At 34.0% G+C, this 12,773-nt stretch overlaps 1 protein-coding gene across 3 annotated transcripts in view; it reads right to left on the minus strand.

Moving 5' to 3' along the window:
• LOC145684073 (uncharacterized) overlaps nt 1-11,843 on the minus strand; it is a 166,686-nt gene extending 154,843 nt beyond the window's left edge. Inside the window, exons 1-2 of one of the 3 annotated variants that reach the window (XM_081755929.1) lie at nt 11,725-11,843; nt 391-423 (exon numbers count right to left, since the gene is read on the minus strand). Coding sequence is in view for 2 of the 3 variants with exons in the window: in XM_081755927.1 (XP_081612053.1) it covers nt 391-423; nt 11,471-11,531 (94 nt within the window). In the remaining variant the exon portion in view is untranslated. Of the gene's footprint in view, nt 1-390; nt 424-11,470; nt 11,694-11,724 lie in introns of those variants that run through there. The other 2 variants (XM_081755928.1, XM_081755927.1) reach the window with 2 other exon arrangements.
• Between the last annotated feature and the right edge of the window lie 930 nt (nt 11,844-12,773).

Here is a 12,773-nt window from a genome sequence, read left to right on the forward strand (position 1 = left end):
CTTCAAAAAATAGACAGTGGTGGTCTCAGATGAATATCACTTGAATTTGCTTTTAAAGATATCGAATTTGAATTTTAAGTTATTGTAGCAAACATCCTTTATCAATCTAGATTTTTTAACACTTTCATATATGAATGCTATTAAATTTGTTTCATAATTGATAGGTATTTGTTGCTATGCTACTAAAATTGTTTTGAATATTTTTGAAGGTATATTGTATCAGTAAGATCGATTGTGTTAACTGTTAGAGTATCTTACTAAAGTGTTATATGAATTGTGACGACTGTTTTCTTTACAAAAACAAATGCAGAATAACAAATTATTTTAATGGTTTCTGCTTATATTGCGATTTGCTACACGTTAATTTAAACATATATTTGTGATACTTACTTGGTATCATGTCATCTTTGGAATCCTCAATATCTGTACAGAACAGAAAAAACAGAATTGTGTTATTTCAAGGTAATTTAAATATATATACCCAAAAATAAAACTAACAAAATTAACTTACTGAGACGTTTAGCATTATTATACAGTGTACTAGTAATTTGTATTTTTGGGCAAAGTATATAAGAAAGACAAATAATTTTTGTAAGTTGCTTGTTATAGTTAAGTCAGATTCCATATATGGAGATCTCCTATCAAGATGGATGAATAAACATATATCAAACTTCTATGAAACTCTGCACTAAGTATTCACAACTTTAAATAGCGTTATATATCATGTGCCTACTTTTCAAATGTGTAGTAAATGAATTTCAAACACAAATGTTACTAGGTCTTTATGTTATCAAAGATCTTAATAAAAATATTTCTGTACGAGTATAAAGAACGAATGCTTAAACTAATACAAAGCAACTCATCGTAATGCAAAACTACTGTGCTCGTGTGTGTGGTTTGCCGTCCAACGTTGATTATGAGTTAGTTGATGAAATTGTGAACACGTACTGACAATCGAGCAGTTTATCAGGCAATTTAACAGTATCAGGACTTGATACATTTCTTATATGTAGGAACGCCATGGATCGTATATTTTATTGACAATTATGTCTCGATGATGAAAGACTGAAGCATTATAACCTTCTCACATACAACAGCTTGTAAAAATTCGCTATTCAGTTCGGTATAACTAGAAATTCTTTGTATAGAACTTAACAAAAGCAATAATATTTTCCGTTGAACCTATAACGTGCCACGTTCGTCCTTCTTCAAAAAATAGACAGTGGTGCTCTCAGATGAATATCACTTGAATTTGATTTTAAAGATATCGAATTTGAATTTTAAGTTATTGTAGCAAACATCCTTTATCAATGTAGATTTTTTAACACTTTCATATATGAATTGCAGTTAAATACAGTTGAATGCAGTTAAATATAATTGCAGTTTCCATGGATGATGATAATTAGTGATGAAACATCACCAATGAAATTTGAGTGCTTCATGGTACCTTCGGACTTGATGTATGCACACAAGTAACACTGTGAGCACCTATACCGAAATGAGGAAAGCTTCCTCAGAAACAATAAAATATCTTCTATTTTGTTTCTAGTAATTACGTGATATAGTGTATGCTAGGTCAACAATATTGTATCCGTTTCTTACTCGATATGTTCCGTACTCACCGAAAGGTATATTTGTATATGTGTGATGGGAGTGTATCTCTTTATTTTGACATTTATTTGTTTCTGATTCATTGACGTACGTATCTAGGTTCTGATTGTGAAAAGTATACTCATAAGTTCATAGTACTTCCTCTTGATATTGTCGTTGAATATTTTTAAAACTGAAGGGTATGGTTTGGATACATACGTGCATGGTGTTTTGAATAAAACGTTTAGTGTTTTTGAAAAAAAAACTATATTAAATGATAAAAGAAGATCGAGTAAGAACATGAGGTACTTCGCATTGAATAAAGAATCTTTTTTGCTGATAAAGTCCCCTATGATTGGAAATTGGTGACCATTCCTAAATATTAAATAAATCTAGTATTTGATAAATTATAGTGAAAATTAAACGAAAAATAAACATTTTGTAGTGTTGATTGTTTCGTTTCTAGTCCATATATGCATTCTTAAAAAGTTAGATAAAATGGAGACTGTTTAGAATGATCAACGGCTTAACACAAAAGGTGTAAAATATAAAATTGAAACAGGGAAATGTCGTAGGATACTTTGGGTGGAGTTTGCTACTTGCCTTATAAGTCTCTTATCATTAGTTACTGGGATCACTAGAATGACTATTTAATTATGTGATCGGATATACGAGATTATCATAAAATAAGTATCGCTGTTCACAGAAAACAATAGGCATAATCACTTGACAAACTTGGTAGGGGTGCATTTTGAAACATACATAATACATGGATGTAGAAACTAAATTTAGTTCCAATTCTCGCCACGAGGTGTAATTGTGGCCGTGTACAACACCAAATAAGTGTAGCGTGGAAAAAAGACGGCACTATGATGGTAAATAATAAGGAAGGCTGCAATTACCACATTTTTAACATAGATCCATAATTTATATCGGGTGTTGCAAAATAAGTGTTACAACTCTTGGAAAGTGACTCCTGCCACTGAGACAAGAAAAAAGTTCTCTTGAACTTTCGGCTATCGGACATAGTTTCAGATCTACAAGGTGCCGAAAGCGTGGGAAAATGACTTTCGGACGCCAATAATTCGGAAACTATCCAACATAAAGAGGGCGGGTAAAAAATTCACTGAAGAAGTCATACCTGCTCTATTAAATTTTGTATGTTTCACAATCCTACCATGCACGCGCAAGGGATTCCCCAAAGGAACGTAGGGAGTCACGGATAATCTACCAAATGAAACTTGGTCTAAATGGATATGAATTGATAGGCTTTCTACCAAGTAACAATAATTCGTTTGTATTAAATCGATATCTGGAACAAATACAAAATGGCGGACACCTTCATGACCGTTGTGTATGGTTGCATAATCGCCAGATACGAATGATGACCAGCAGTGAAGTTCTGAGTATTAAGTGTAGCGAATTTGTACTTAAATGCTCTGCAAATACATCTGGGGTGTCGGTAGAGCATAACAGATAAAGCAGGGTGATTCACATGTGTGGAAACACTTAATGAAAAATGCCCAGAAATGCACTCATACTCAGTAAACGTGAGTTCAAAGCGTCGGAAATGTAAGATGCAATATGATGCGCACGGTTGCATACCAATAAGGATGCAACAACTGAGGCCAAGTTGAAATTGTGCAATCGGACTGACTAAGAAACTGGGTAAACTAAATGAATGTCACTAGTGGGATCGCATGATTGATATTGAAATGTGGTCAATGTGTGTGTTGATATCAACATGTAGCTAATGGACAAATGTCAACATGTCCCACTACTGCTGGGACACCGTCCCACGTGCGAAAAATAGGAAAATAACTACTCGGGTATTGAATCTGAGGCCGTGGGTTCCCAGTAGGATTGGAAACTGCAACCACGCGAGCAAAAGCGAGTGCTCTAGCCGTGAGGTTCGAAGGAGCCTTACTTTCTCTGTATTTATTTCTTTGAGGAGCACCCACTTTGTTTGGCAAGCGCCCTTGTACAGCCTCCTCCCGACATGCTTGTGTGTTTCATTTTGTTACTCCTACTGCACAGTTGTAAACAATCAGACCTTTAAGATGTTTATTCCTATTTCTCATGTCGTTTTATTTTCCATATGTATGGTATTCCAACTGTAGTGTTAAATATGCCAAAATGATTCAGTTTCGTCTTTGTCTTGGCATGTGCACTGTGTGTAAGATACGAATTTCTGGAGGTATTTTCCTATATTACGAGTACATCATATGTCCCAGAAGACGTGGGACATGATACAAGTTTATTATTTTCACGCTCTATCAGAATTTGAACCCTGCATTAAGAGATTTCTTTTCATATGCGTCGACTGTGGGACAATGTCCCAAACAAAGAGGGACATTGATACAATCGTGTTCTATTTAGTTCTACCAAAAGGTGCAACAGATGTAAGAGCAGAGTGTACAACGTTATTTTCCTAGCTTTCGCACGTGAGACGTGTCCCAGCAATAGTGCGACATGTTGACATTTGTCCATTAGCTATATGTTGATATCAACACACACATTGGCCACATTTCAATATCGATCATGCGATCCCACTAGTGACATTCCTTTAGTTTACCCAGTTTCTTAGAGTCCAATTGCACAATTTCAACTTGGCCTCAGTTGTTGCATCCTTATTGGTATGCAACCGTGCACATCATATTGCATCGGTTTAAAGGAATATTATTGGTGAATTGGCAATGGCTTTCATGTTCTTGACGCTAATCCTTATATTTCCGACGCTTTGAACTCACGTTTACTGAGTATGAGTGCATTTCTGGGCATTTTTCGTTAAGTGTTTCCACACATGTGAATCACCCTGCTTTATCTGTTATGCTCTACTGACACTCCAGATGTCTTTCTAGAGCATTTGAGTACAAATTCGCTACACTTAATACTCAGAAGTCACTGTTAGCCAGAATCCGTACCTGGCAATTATGCAACCACACACAACGGGCATGAAGGTGTCCGCCATTTTGTATTTGTTCCAGATATCGACTTAATAGAAACGGATTATTGTTACCTGGTAGAAACCCTATCAATTCATATCCATTTAGACCAAGTTTCATTTGGCATATTATCCGGGACTTCCTACGTTCCTTTGGGGAATCCCTTGCGCGTGCATGGTAGGATTGTGAAACATGCAAAATTCAGTACAGCAGGTATGACTTCTTCAGTGAATTTTTTACCCGCCCTCTTTACGTTGGATAGTTTCCGAACTATTGGCGTCCGAAAGTCATTTTCCCACGCTTTCGGCACCTTGTAGATCTGAAACTATGTCCGATAGCCGAAAGTTCAAGAGAACTTTTTTTCTTGTCTCAGTGGCAGGAGTCATCTCCGAAGAGTTGTAACACTAATTTTGCAACACCCGATATATCTATTTTAGCCGTATTGAAAAGAAATATTGCTATACATTGTTTAACATAAGTAGATTAGCAATACAGCATAAGTAATATTTGTAAAAGTATAAAGGCGAAGTAAAACTCCACACATTTTTAAACACAGCACTATAGTTTAAATTATTTTGCCATGGAAAAAAGACAAGAACTTGTAGATAATCCCTCCTTGCACAATTTGCATAATCTATCCCCATTCTACTTATAGCTCTTCTTCATTGCTTTTCTAGCACTTTGAAGTGAGTATCTTACACAATTAATATTTCTGGAACTTGTACTCTTGATTTTTATACTTAAAAGTCTAGGATCTCTGACTAATCAAAAACAAACTAATTCTGTAAATTTCCTGTCTTCTTATGAGAACAAAATACACATAACGTGTAAAAGATGGTTGTTAACAAAGGCGCTAGACTATGGTAATAGAAGAGTAACTAAGACTCCGTTAAATACATCTACCCTTCATTTGTATTCTCAGAAAGGTATTGTGAAGCAGGTCCAGTAATAAGATCAATTATTTTCGGTCAGAAAGGGACCCATGATTCACTCCTGCTTGATCAGTTGAAAATGTAACGTTAAAAGTTTTATTTTCTATCTCACCACGCTTTCATGAATGAAATCTGGTCTGCTAGGAGACAAACACTTCCTGAATCTTCCTACGTTTCTGGTATACACACTAACAGCTACCCCTAAATATTTCTCTGCAACTCTCCTTCCCATCACTGAGAAACAGGAGCTGACGTTATCCATGATTGTTACATTAGGCAGTTTTTAAATAATTTTCCTCCCTTGTTCCGTTATGAACCTTTATACTCTCTTAACCCCTACGTGGAAATCAGTATTAAAAATAAGACTGAACATAAATAAATATCAGTGAATTAGGTTATATACTAATTTTAAATTTAGATAAAGTTATTTCAAGTATTATAGGCTTTCAGAAAATACGAAGTTTATGAATTAAGCGATTGTAGCATAAGCAATAAAAACATGATTTTTAAAAGAAATAAAAGAATGTGAAGCTATATATATGTTGAATCCCTCTGAAAACGTGGAAGTTTAGCATAATTTCGAGAAAGCTTTGAATATGCTGAAAGGTGAATTGGATGGTCAATGAATATGTAAGTGGTGCTATGGAAAGGCATGTTGCAGAAAGACCAGATGCACCAAGAGCTATTATATAGTTGTCAACAGTGCTGGTGAGGGAATGGTGGTGAATACCAGAGAAACTCATTACCCGCCCTGTGAGCTGCATTGCAGCTCGTTTTAGAGCATACCATGCGGTCCGTGTTGATCGCTAGTTCTTCGAAGGACCAATTAATTCATTTTGTCATATTAAGGCACCATCATTAGTTTCTGTCATTTTAATGTAAGTTACTGTTTGTGTATAAACATTCATTTGTGTTTCTGTATCTGCTTTTGTTTTCAGTATCATATTGTAGAATTTCCTGAATGGCATTTGAATCTGTTTTTTTTTTTTTTCAATAATCTCCACATCATGGGAAACTAACTTTTGTTTTTCAAGTTCTGCAAATCAGTTCATAAAATCGAAAATTCTTTTCTGTCTGTTGTTTCATCTCGTGTGAATATATAATTTAATTTGGATTGATATTATTGCCTCGAATGCAGATCGGAACCTTCCTTTTTATATGCATTGAGATGTGATTGAAAATTAATAGAAATTTTTAATTTTTGGTTAAATTTTTTGCAATATTGAGAATATTTGTTATTTGGTTTTATAGGACATGCTTCCCGCAAAGTGTCAGTTGCGAAACATCATTCGTTTTCTACAAGTAGAAGGAAATAGTTAACCCGAAATTCATCGCGAAAGATCCGTGTTTATGCTGCACACTGTATGAGTGAGGAAGTTGTGCGGAAGTGGTGTAGAAAATTAAATCAAGTCCGTACAGATGTTGATGATAAAGACGGAAACGAGGAAAGTCTGTTTTCGAATGACGTGAAGCTTGTTCAGCGAGTGGATCAAGTGGTTCGAAGAATGAGTTGCCTACTGAATTTAATTTTTTTCGGTTGCTGAAACAAGATTTGGGAATACAGGACTTTCGCACCAATGGAGAACTTCAAAATGTTGTGATGATCTATCTGCATTCGCTTGCGGCAACCGTTTATGAAGAGGGTATTGGAAATTTCGTTCACCGAGTGACAAATGACCTCATCTTTGTGATGACTATGTGGTGAAGTAACTGTAATTGTGCTTGTCTTTTGGTAATAAAATGATTTTGCGATTCAAGTTTCTTTTTGTTAAGCTCCATTGGAGGTTGAAACAAATTGGATCTCGTATATCTACCTATCTATCTATCATAGCAGGTTTCCCACTCACCTAGAAAACCTGGAATAGTCAGAGAATTCAGCTTAGCACTAAAGTGTCCTGGAAAAGTCAGGGTATTTCACTAAAATGCCTGAAAACCTTTAAAAGTCGGGGAATTTCATAACTTATTGTTTAAATTTCATTTAATTACAGCAGGTATTTCTTAGGTAATGACAAATCCTTGAAATAGGTGGCAACTCTTGCTACTAGAGCCAGTGGTTTAATATTTTTAGTTTAAAAAAATATAACAGGGCAATGCCTGTGTTAATGCATGAATGTGTTTGACTTCTGTATTTCTAACATTGAAAGTCAAAGAGTCTTCTGCAATTTTACATATATCCCTATAATACCCCGCGTTACGTATATGTAACATTGGGATTTTACTTCTTTATATTGAATACAATGGTGTTTTGCTGCCAATGCCCACTGTGACACATCTGTAACAGTATGCTCAACACCACCTACTGGATTATTGCTAAACTTCTTGTCATTTTGTCCTCCCAGAAGTACTTGAAAGCATATTTTTTTGATTCTATGATATCACACTCTGGGTATTATAGGGATATTTTCTTATCAAAAAATGTTTTGAATTTTTTTCTCGCTACAAAGGTGAAAAATCTCAAATATTTTTTATAGTGATGCATGATTCTTGAAAATATATAATCCAGTGTGCCCTGTTACTATATGAATGTACTTGGTTTCTTTGTTGTTAGTATCTAAACATGAGACGATTCAGATTTCTACAATGGAAAAATAATGTTAGGTCATTTTTGAAATTACTTGGAAGCTAATGTAGCTTTAATAGCAAAGCCAAAATTCCTCTATCCCATGAAGAGAGTTTTACAAAAGAAAACTCATTTTCTTATTGGCAATTTTTTTTTTAAATGTACATCATCATTTTATGTTCAGAATTCTGTCTCAGATCTTATCGGAGTTTCATTTTCGAAAGCACTACAACAATGCACTGATTGAGTATGCTAATTTTTTTTTGGAAGTCTAATTAGGTTGAAATAATTTAATGATTACTTTAATTGCAACTTAGTGATACTTCTATAGATGTATATATTTAATGAATTGAATGTAGCTATTCCTCTTGCAGATAAATTAAATCAATATATCTTTTGTAGGGCAGTATATCTCGTGATAATGGCTACAAAGGAAAAATTCTACATCCGTTTCTGATTGGATGGATGATAAGTTAAATCCTGAATAGACCAAGTTTCTGAAGCCACTTGAACACAGTTTCAAGCGTTTTGTTCCAATTACAAAAAGATCTTCGAGCTGAGTAACATGGTTCGTCAGGCTGTAGTTAGTCATATGAATAGTAAATCACACACGAGTGCAACAGGACATAAAACTCCAAAAATAAGTTATATATTTGAACGATAATGTGTCCGTTACCAGTGATTCTTCAATCCCGATCGAAAGTTCTTCAACTAAACATGCATGTGTCCGTTGCCAGTGATTCTTCAAGCCTGAAGGGTAGTCCTTCAATTAAAAATAGGGAACAAACCATGCATCTTCCAGAGGAAGAAGGATATAAAACTAATGAAAATACTGTGATCATTTATGCTAAAAGAAGTTACTCGAGCTGAATTATAGTGGGTTTTAAAAATGATAGCAAATCATTTTTCCTACAATTCAATTGTTGATATATCAAATCTTTTTAAATCCATGGTCTCTGGCAGTAAAATAGCTAATCACTTTTTGTTTCATACAACAAAAGTAGTGTACATAGTTTCATATGGACTAGCTCCGTTTTTGAAGGAGGAGCTGACGAGTCAAGTTCAGAAGTCTGAAAAGATAGTGGTTTATTTTGAGGATTCGCTCAATTCGGTAGTTCACAAATGGATATTATACTTCGTTTCTTGGACGATGATTTTCGAAAGGTTTCATCTAGGTATTTGACTTCCACCTTTCTTGGGCATACAAGGGCACCAGACTTAATGGAGAAGTTCACAGCAGCTCTCTAAGATATCCCTTTTACAAAATACCTTCAAGTATTAATGGATGGACCAAATGTAAACTGGAAATTCTTTTAGTGGACTTAAAGACGATCTAAGTAAAGAGTCTGGTAACCCTATGCCATTGGAAATAGGATCATGTGGTTTGCATGTGGTAAATGGTTCTTTTCAGGTTGGTCACACAGCAAGTGAGTGGAAGGTTAATAGTACTCTCAAAGCAATGTACTCAGTTTACAAAGATAGCCCTGCTGGTCGTACAGACTTCATTGCCATAACTGGTCCACTGCAGTTCTGTCAAATCTGTTGGGTGCAAAATGCAGACGTTTCGAGAAGAGCCATGGAAATCTTTCCCAGTGTAAAGAAATATTTGAATTCAACAAGTAAATTACCGTCCACTGTATCTGTAAACTGTTTGCGTGAAGCCTGTGAAGATCCATTGGCATTGTCAAAAATTGCTTTTTCAACACAATTGCATCAGTACTTGAACTGTTCTTGAAGAAATCTCAAACCTCTGATTCAATGATACCTTACTTGTATAGTTCATTTCCTGACGTATTGTTCAATTTAATACGTCGTTGTATAAAGAAACAGATCCTGCAAAATAATTATCCAAACCCGTTGAAAATTGACATGAACTCCGAAGTTAATTTTCTTCTTGTACAATCTATTGATGTAGGATTTTCTACTAGAAAGCAGCTAACAATTACTAAAGTGGAAAACATAAGCTAGAATTTTTAAATCAATGTCAGAATTTTTTTGTAGGAACTATATTGAAAATGATCGAAAGAAGTCTTATTAAATATGGTGTTGTACATGCAGTTTCTTGTTTGAACCCCACAGTTATCCTTCAAGATAATAGTAAGGCGGAAAATCGGGTGAATACATAACTCTCCTACCTACATGATAATAACCACACAAGCAGATGTGGCAAAACAGCAGTACTCCCGATTTCTTTCAGATACTAAAGTCCAGCAGCAGCTCATGGAATTTTCTCTTGAAAATGATAATCGTTGTCAAATGTACGCAAACATATTAAGAGACAACAAGGAATATAAAGAACGCGGAGTATGAAGAACGGAATATATTGCAACGCGAATGTTGAAAGTGGATTTTCTATTAACGAAAACTTACTAGTGAAAAATTTGCATGAAGAGAATTTGCATCAAAAATTTTCTCAAACAATGGTGTATGACTCAGTTTAGGTAGAGGGTGCTCCATTAAAAGTGTACGTGACCAACAAGATGCTTCAATATGTACGTTGCTCCTACTCAAGATATCCAGATACATTACAGAAAAAGAAAAGTGAACAATCAGATGGACATAGAAAGAGACTGCAGAAGAGACACATTCAATTTCAAATAAGAGAACTTGAACTAAGAAGTCCAAGGTTATTACATCTTTATCTCGCGACGAAGCACACATTCATAAAAAATTAACAGACTTGCGAAAACGTCTGTACTCATGTATCATCAGTGCAGAAAGCTCTCTTGACAGACAGAAAATATATAGCTGCAGCAAGTCTCACAAATAATCGAACTGATGATAAAATGTTTTAACTTCTGAATCCGTCCATTAACAACTTAAACGATTGTAAATGTTTACTATAATTATTTCTGTGAAAAGGAACAATAATAGAATACTTGTAGCAATAAATAAAAATAAACAGCCATACCCCATCCAGGATGAAAAATGAAGTCATTCTCAGATTGAAACTGTTGCGCACTTTCATAAATTCATTGGCAACATTCTTGACCAGAAAAAGTACATAAATAACGTACAGGTTATTTTCCTATTTTTTTAAAAAGTTACCAGATTTCACTTTTTGCCTTATCCGGCTATTTGGTAGGGGACATTTCATAATTTAAAAAGTTTTGTTTCTTTTCCTTCATGTGCAAATTCTATTTTTCTATGCACCGGTACAAATGTGTTCTACAAAATGGTGTACCTGTAAATTTCTGAGAAGTGACCTGGAAAACCTGGAAAAGTCAGGGAATTTGATTTTGGGAAATAAGTGGGAACCCTGCTATCCATCTATAAATATATGTGTGTTATTATTATGTATGGATGACTTGTGTAATTAGTTAAAATTAAATGCTTTTAAAATAAATTACTACTACTACGTGATGGGCAAGCTTTCGATTTTCATGGAAACGTAAAGATTTTCGTAAATCAACGACAAGAGAGAAAAAATTGTTCTTCCTTACCTTGCGAGTAACATACATATGTAACTGCGATAAGAATATTATAAATATTAATGAATTGCATCGCACTCCTTTATTTAATATTTTCATTGCTAACGATCTGAATTGTAGCAACTACATCCCTTTTCTGTGCTCCATGCTATACAGTCTGTTATGAAAACATACACTTTAAAACAAAAGAAACGAAATAACATTTGATACCACTCTTTCATAACTAAACACTCTAATATAATTTTTCATGCTATATGTGATAATACCTAAATGTTTTCGAAGAAAGTAAAACCCGAATGTTAGGAAATTTTTGCGTGTTGAGGATACTTGTATAAACGTCTTCAGAATGGAAAATTGAGTTTCATAGTTTAAGACATATATTAGTAATTATAGTTTTACAATATCTTAAAACACTTAACCATGTTTAATTCACAATGTGCAATGTAATTGTTTTAAGTATAAATGTTATAGTATATTACCTGATGAAATCCATTGTATTGTTTCTGTATCACAAATAAAATTGTAAGTATATAATTTCTGATGTAATGAAAAAAATAACCATTGTCATACGCGATAACACTTACAATAACGAATGTACTGTTTAATACAACTGAGTATACTATACTACACTACACACGTGGTAATGCATTAGGATTTCACTCTGTAAAATTTGTAAAATATATAAAATGAACATGCAATATTTTCGACTCGTATTACTTAAGTAATTTCAGTACAATTATTATCTACTAGTAATTTTATACACTACAGATATCTACATGAAACCGTAGCTCATTGAGTGTTATGCTAATTTGAAGAAAAATTTTTATACTTGATTATCAATTACAACTTCAATATACGAAATTAAGAAACAATTATGAATCAATTGAAGTCAGGTATGTTTATCATTTATGCTTTAAATTTAAAAGTTATCTTTGTTTTACTCTACGTAGAGTAGGAGCAGTAAGACTATAGTCCCTTGATTACATTTTATTACTCCATGTGTGTCCAGTGTTAGGGAATTTATTTTTCCTTGAGTGTGTATTAACAATGTTTGCGGCACAGAATCTTTTCTGTCCTCTACACACGTGCACAAAAAGAATGGATTAGCATTAAAATTTTCCTTTCATTCACATACGCAACGAGATAAATATAAGTACCATTGTTTTTCAGAAGTACTATTGTTGTCTCTCAGGCTATATTTTTTTAGATAGTAGTAAGAGATATAATTATTCATTTTTATAGAAACATAATAACATAGTTAATAAGAAATGATTTATTTCAAGTACTATTATGAATATTGTAAACGTTCATTACT

The sequence above is a fragment of the Thermobia domestica genome, chromosome 4 (genome assembly GCF_964235325.1).
Source record: "Thermobia domestica chromosome 4, izTheDome1.hap1.1, whole genome shotgun sequence".
NCBI lineage: Eukaryota > Metazoa > Arthropoda > Insecta > Zygentoma > Lepismatidae > Thermobia > Thermobia domestica.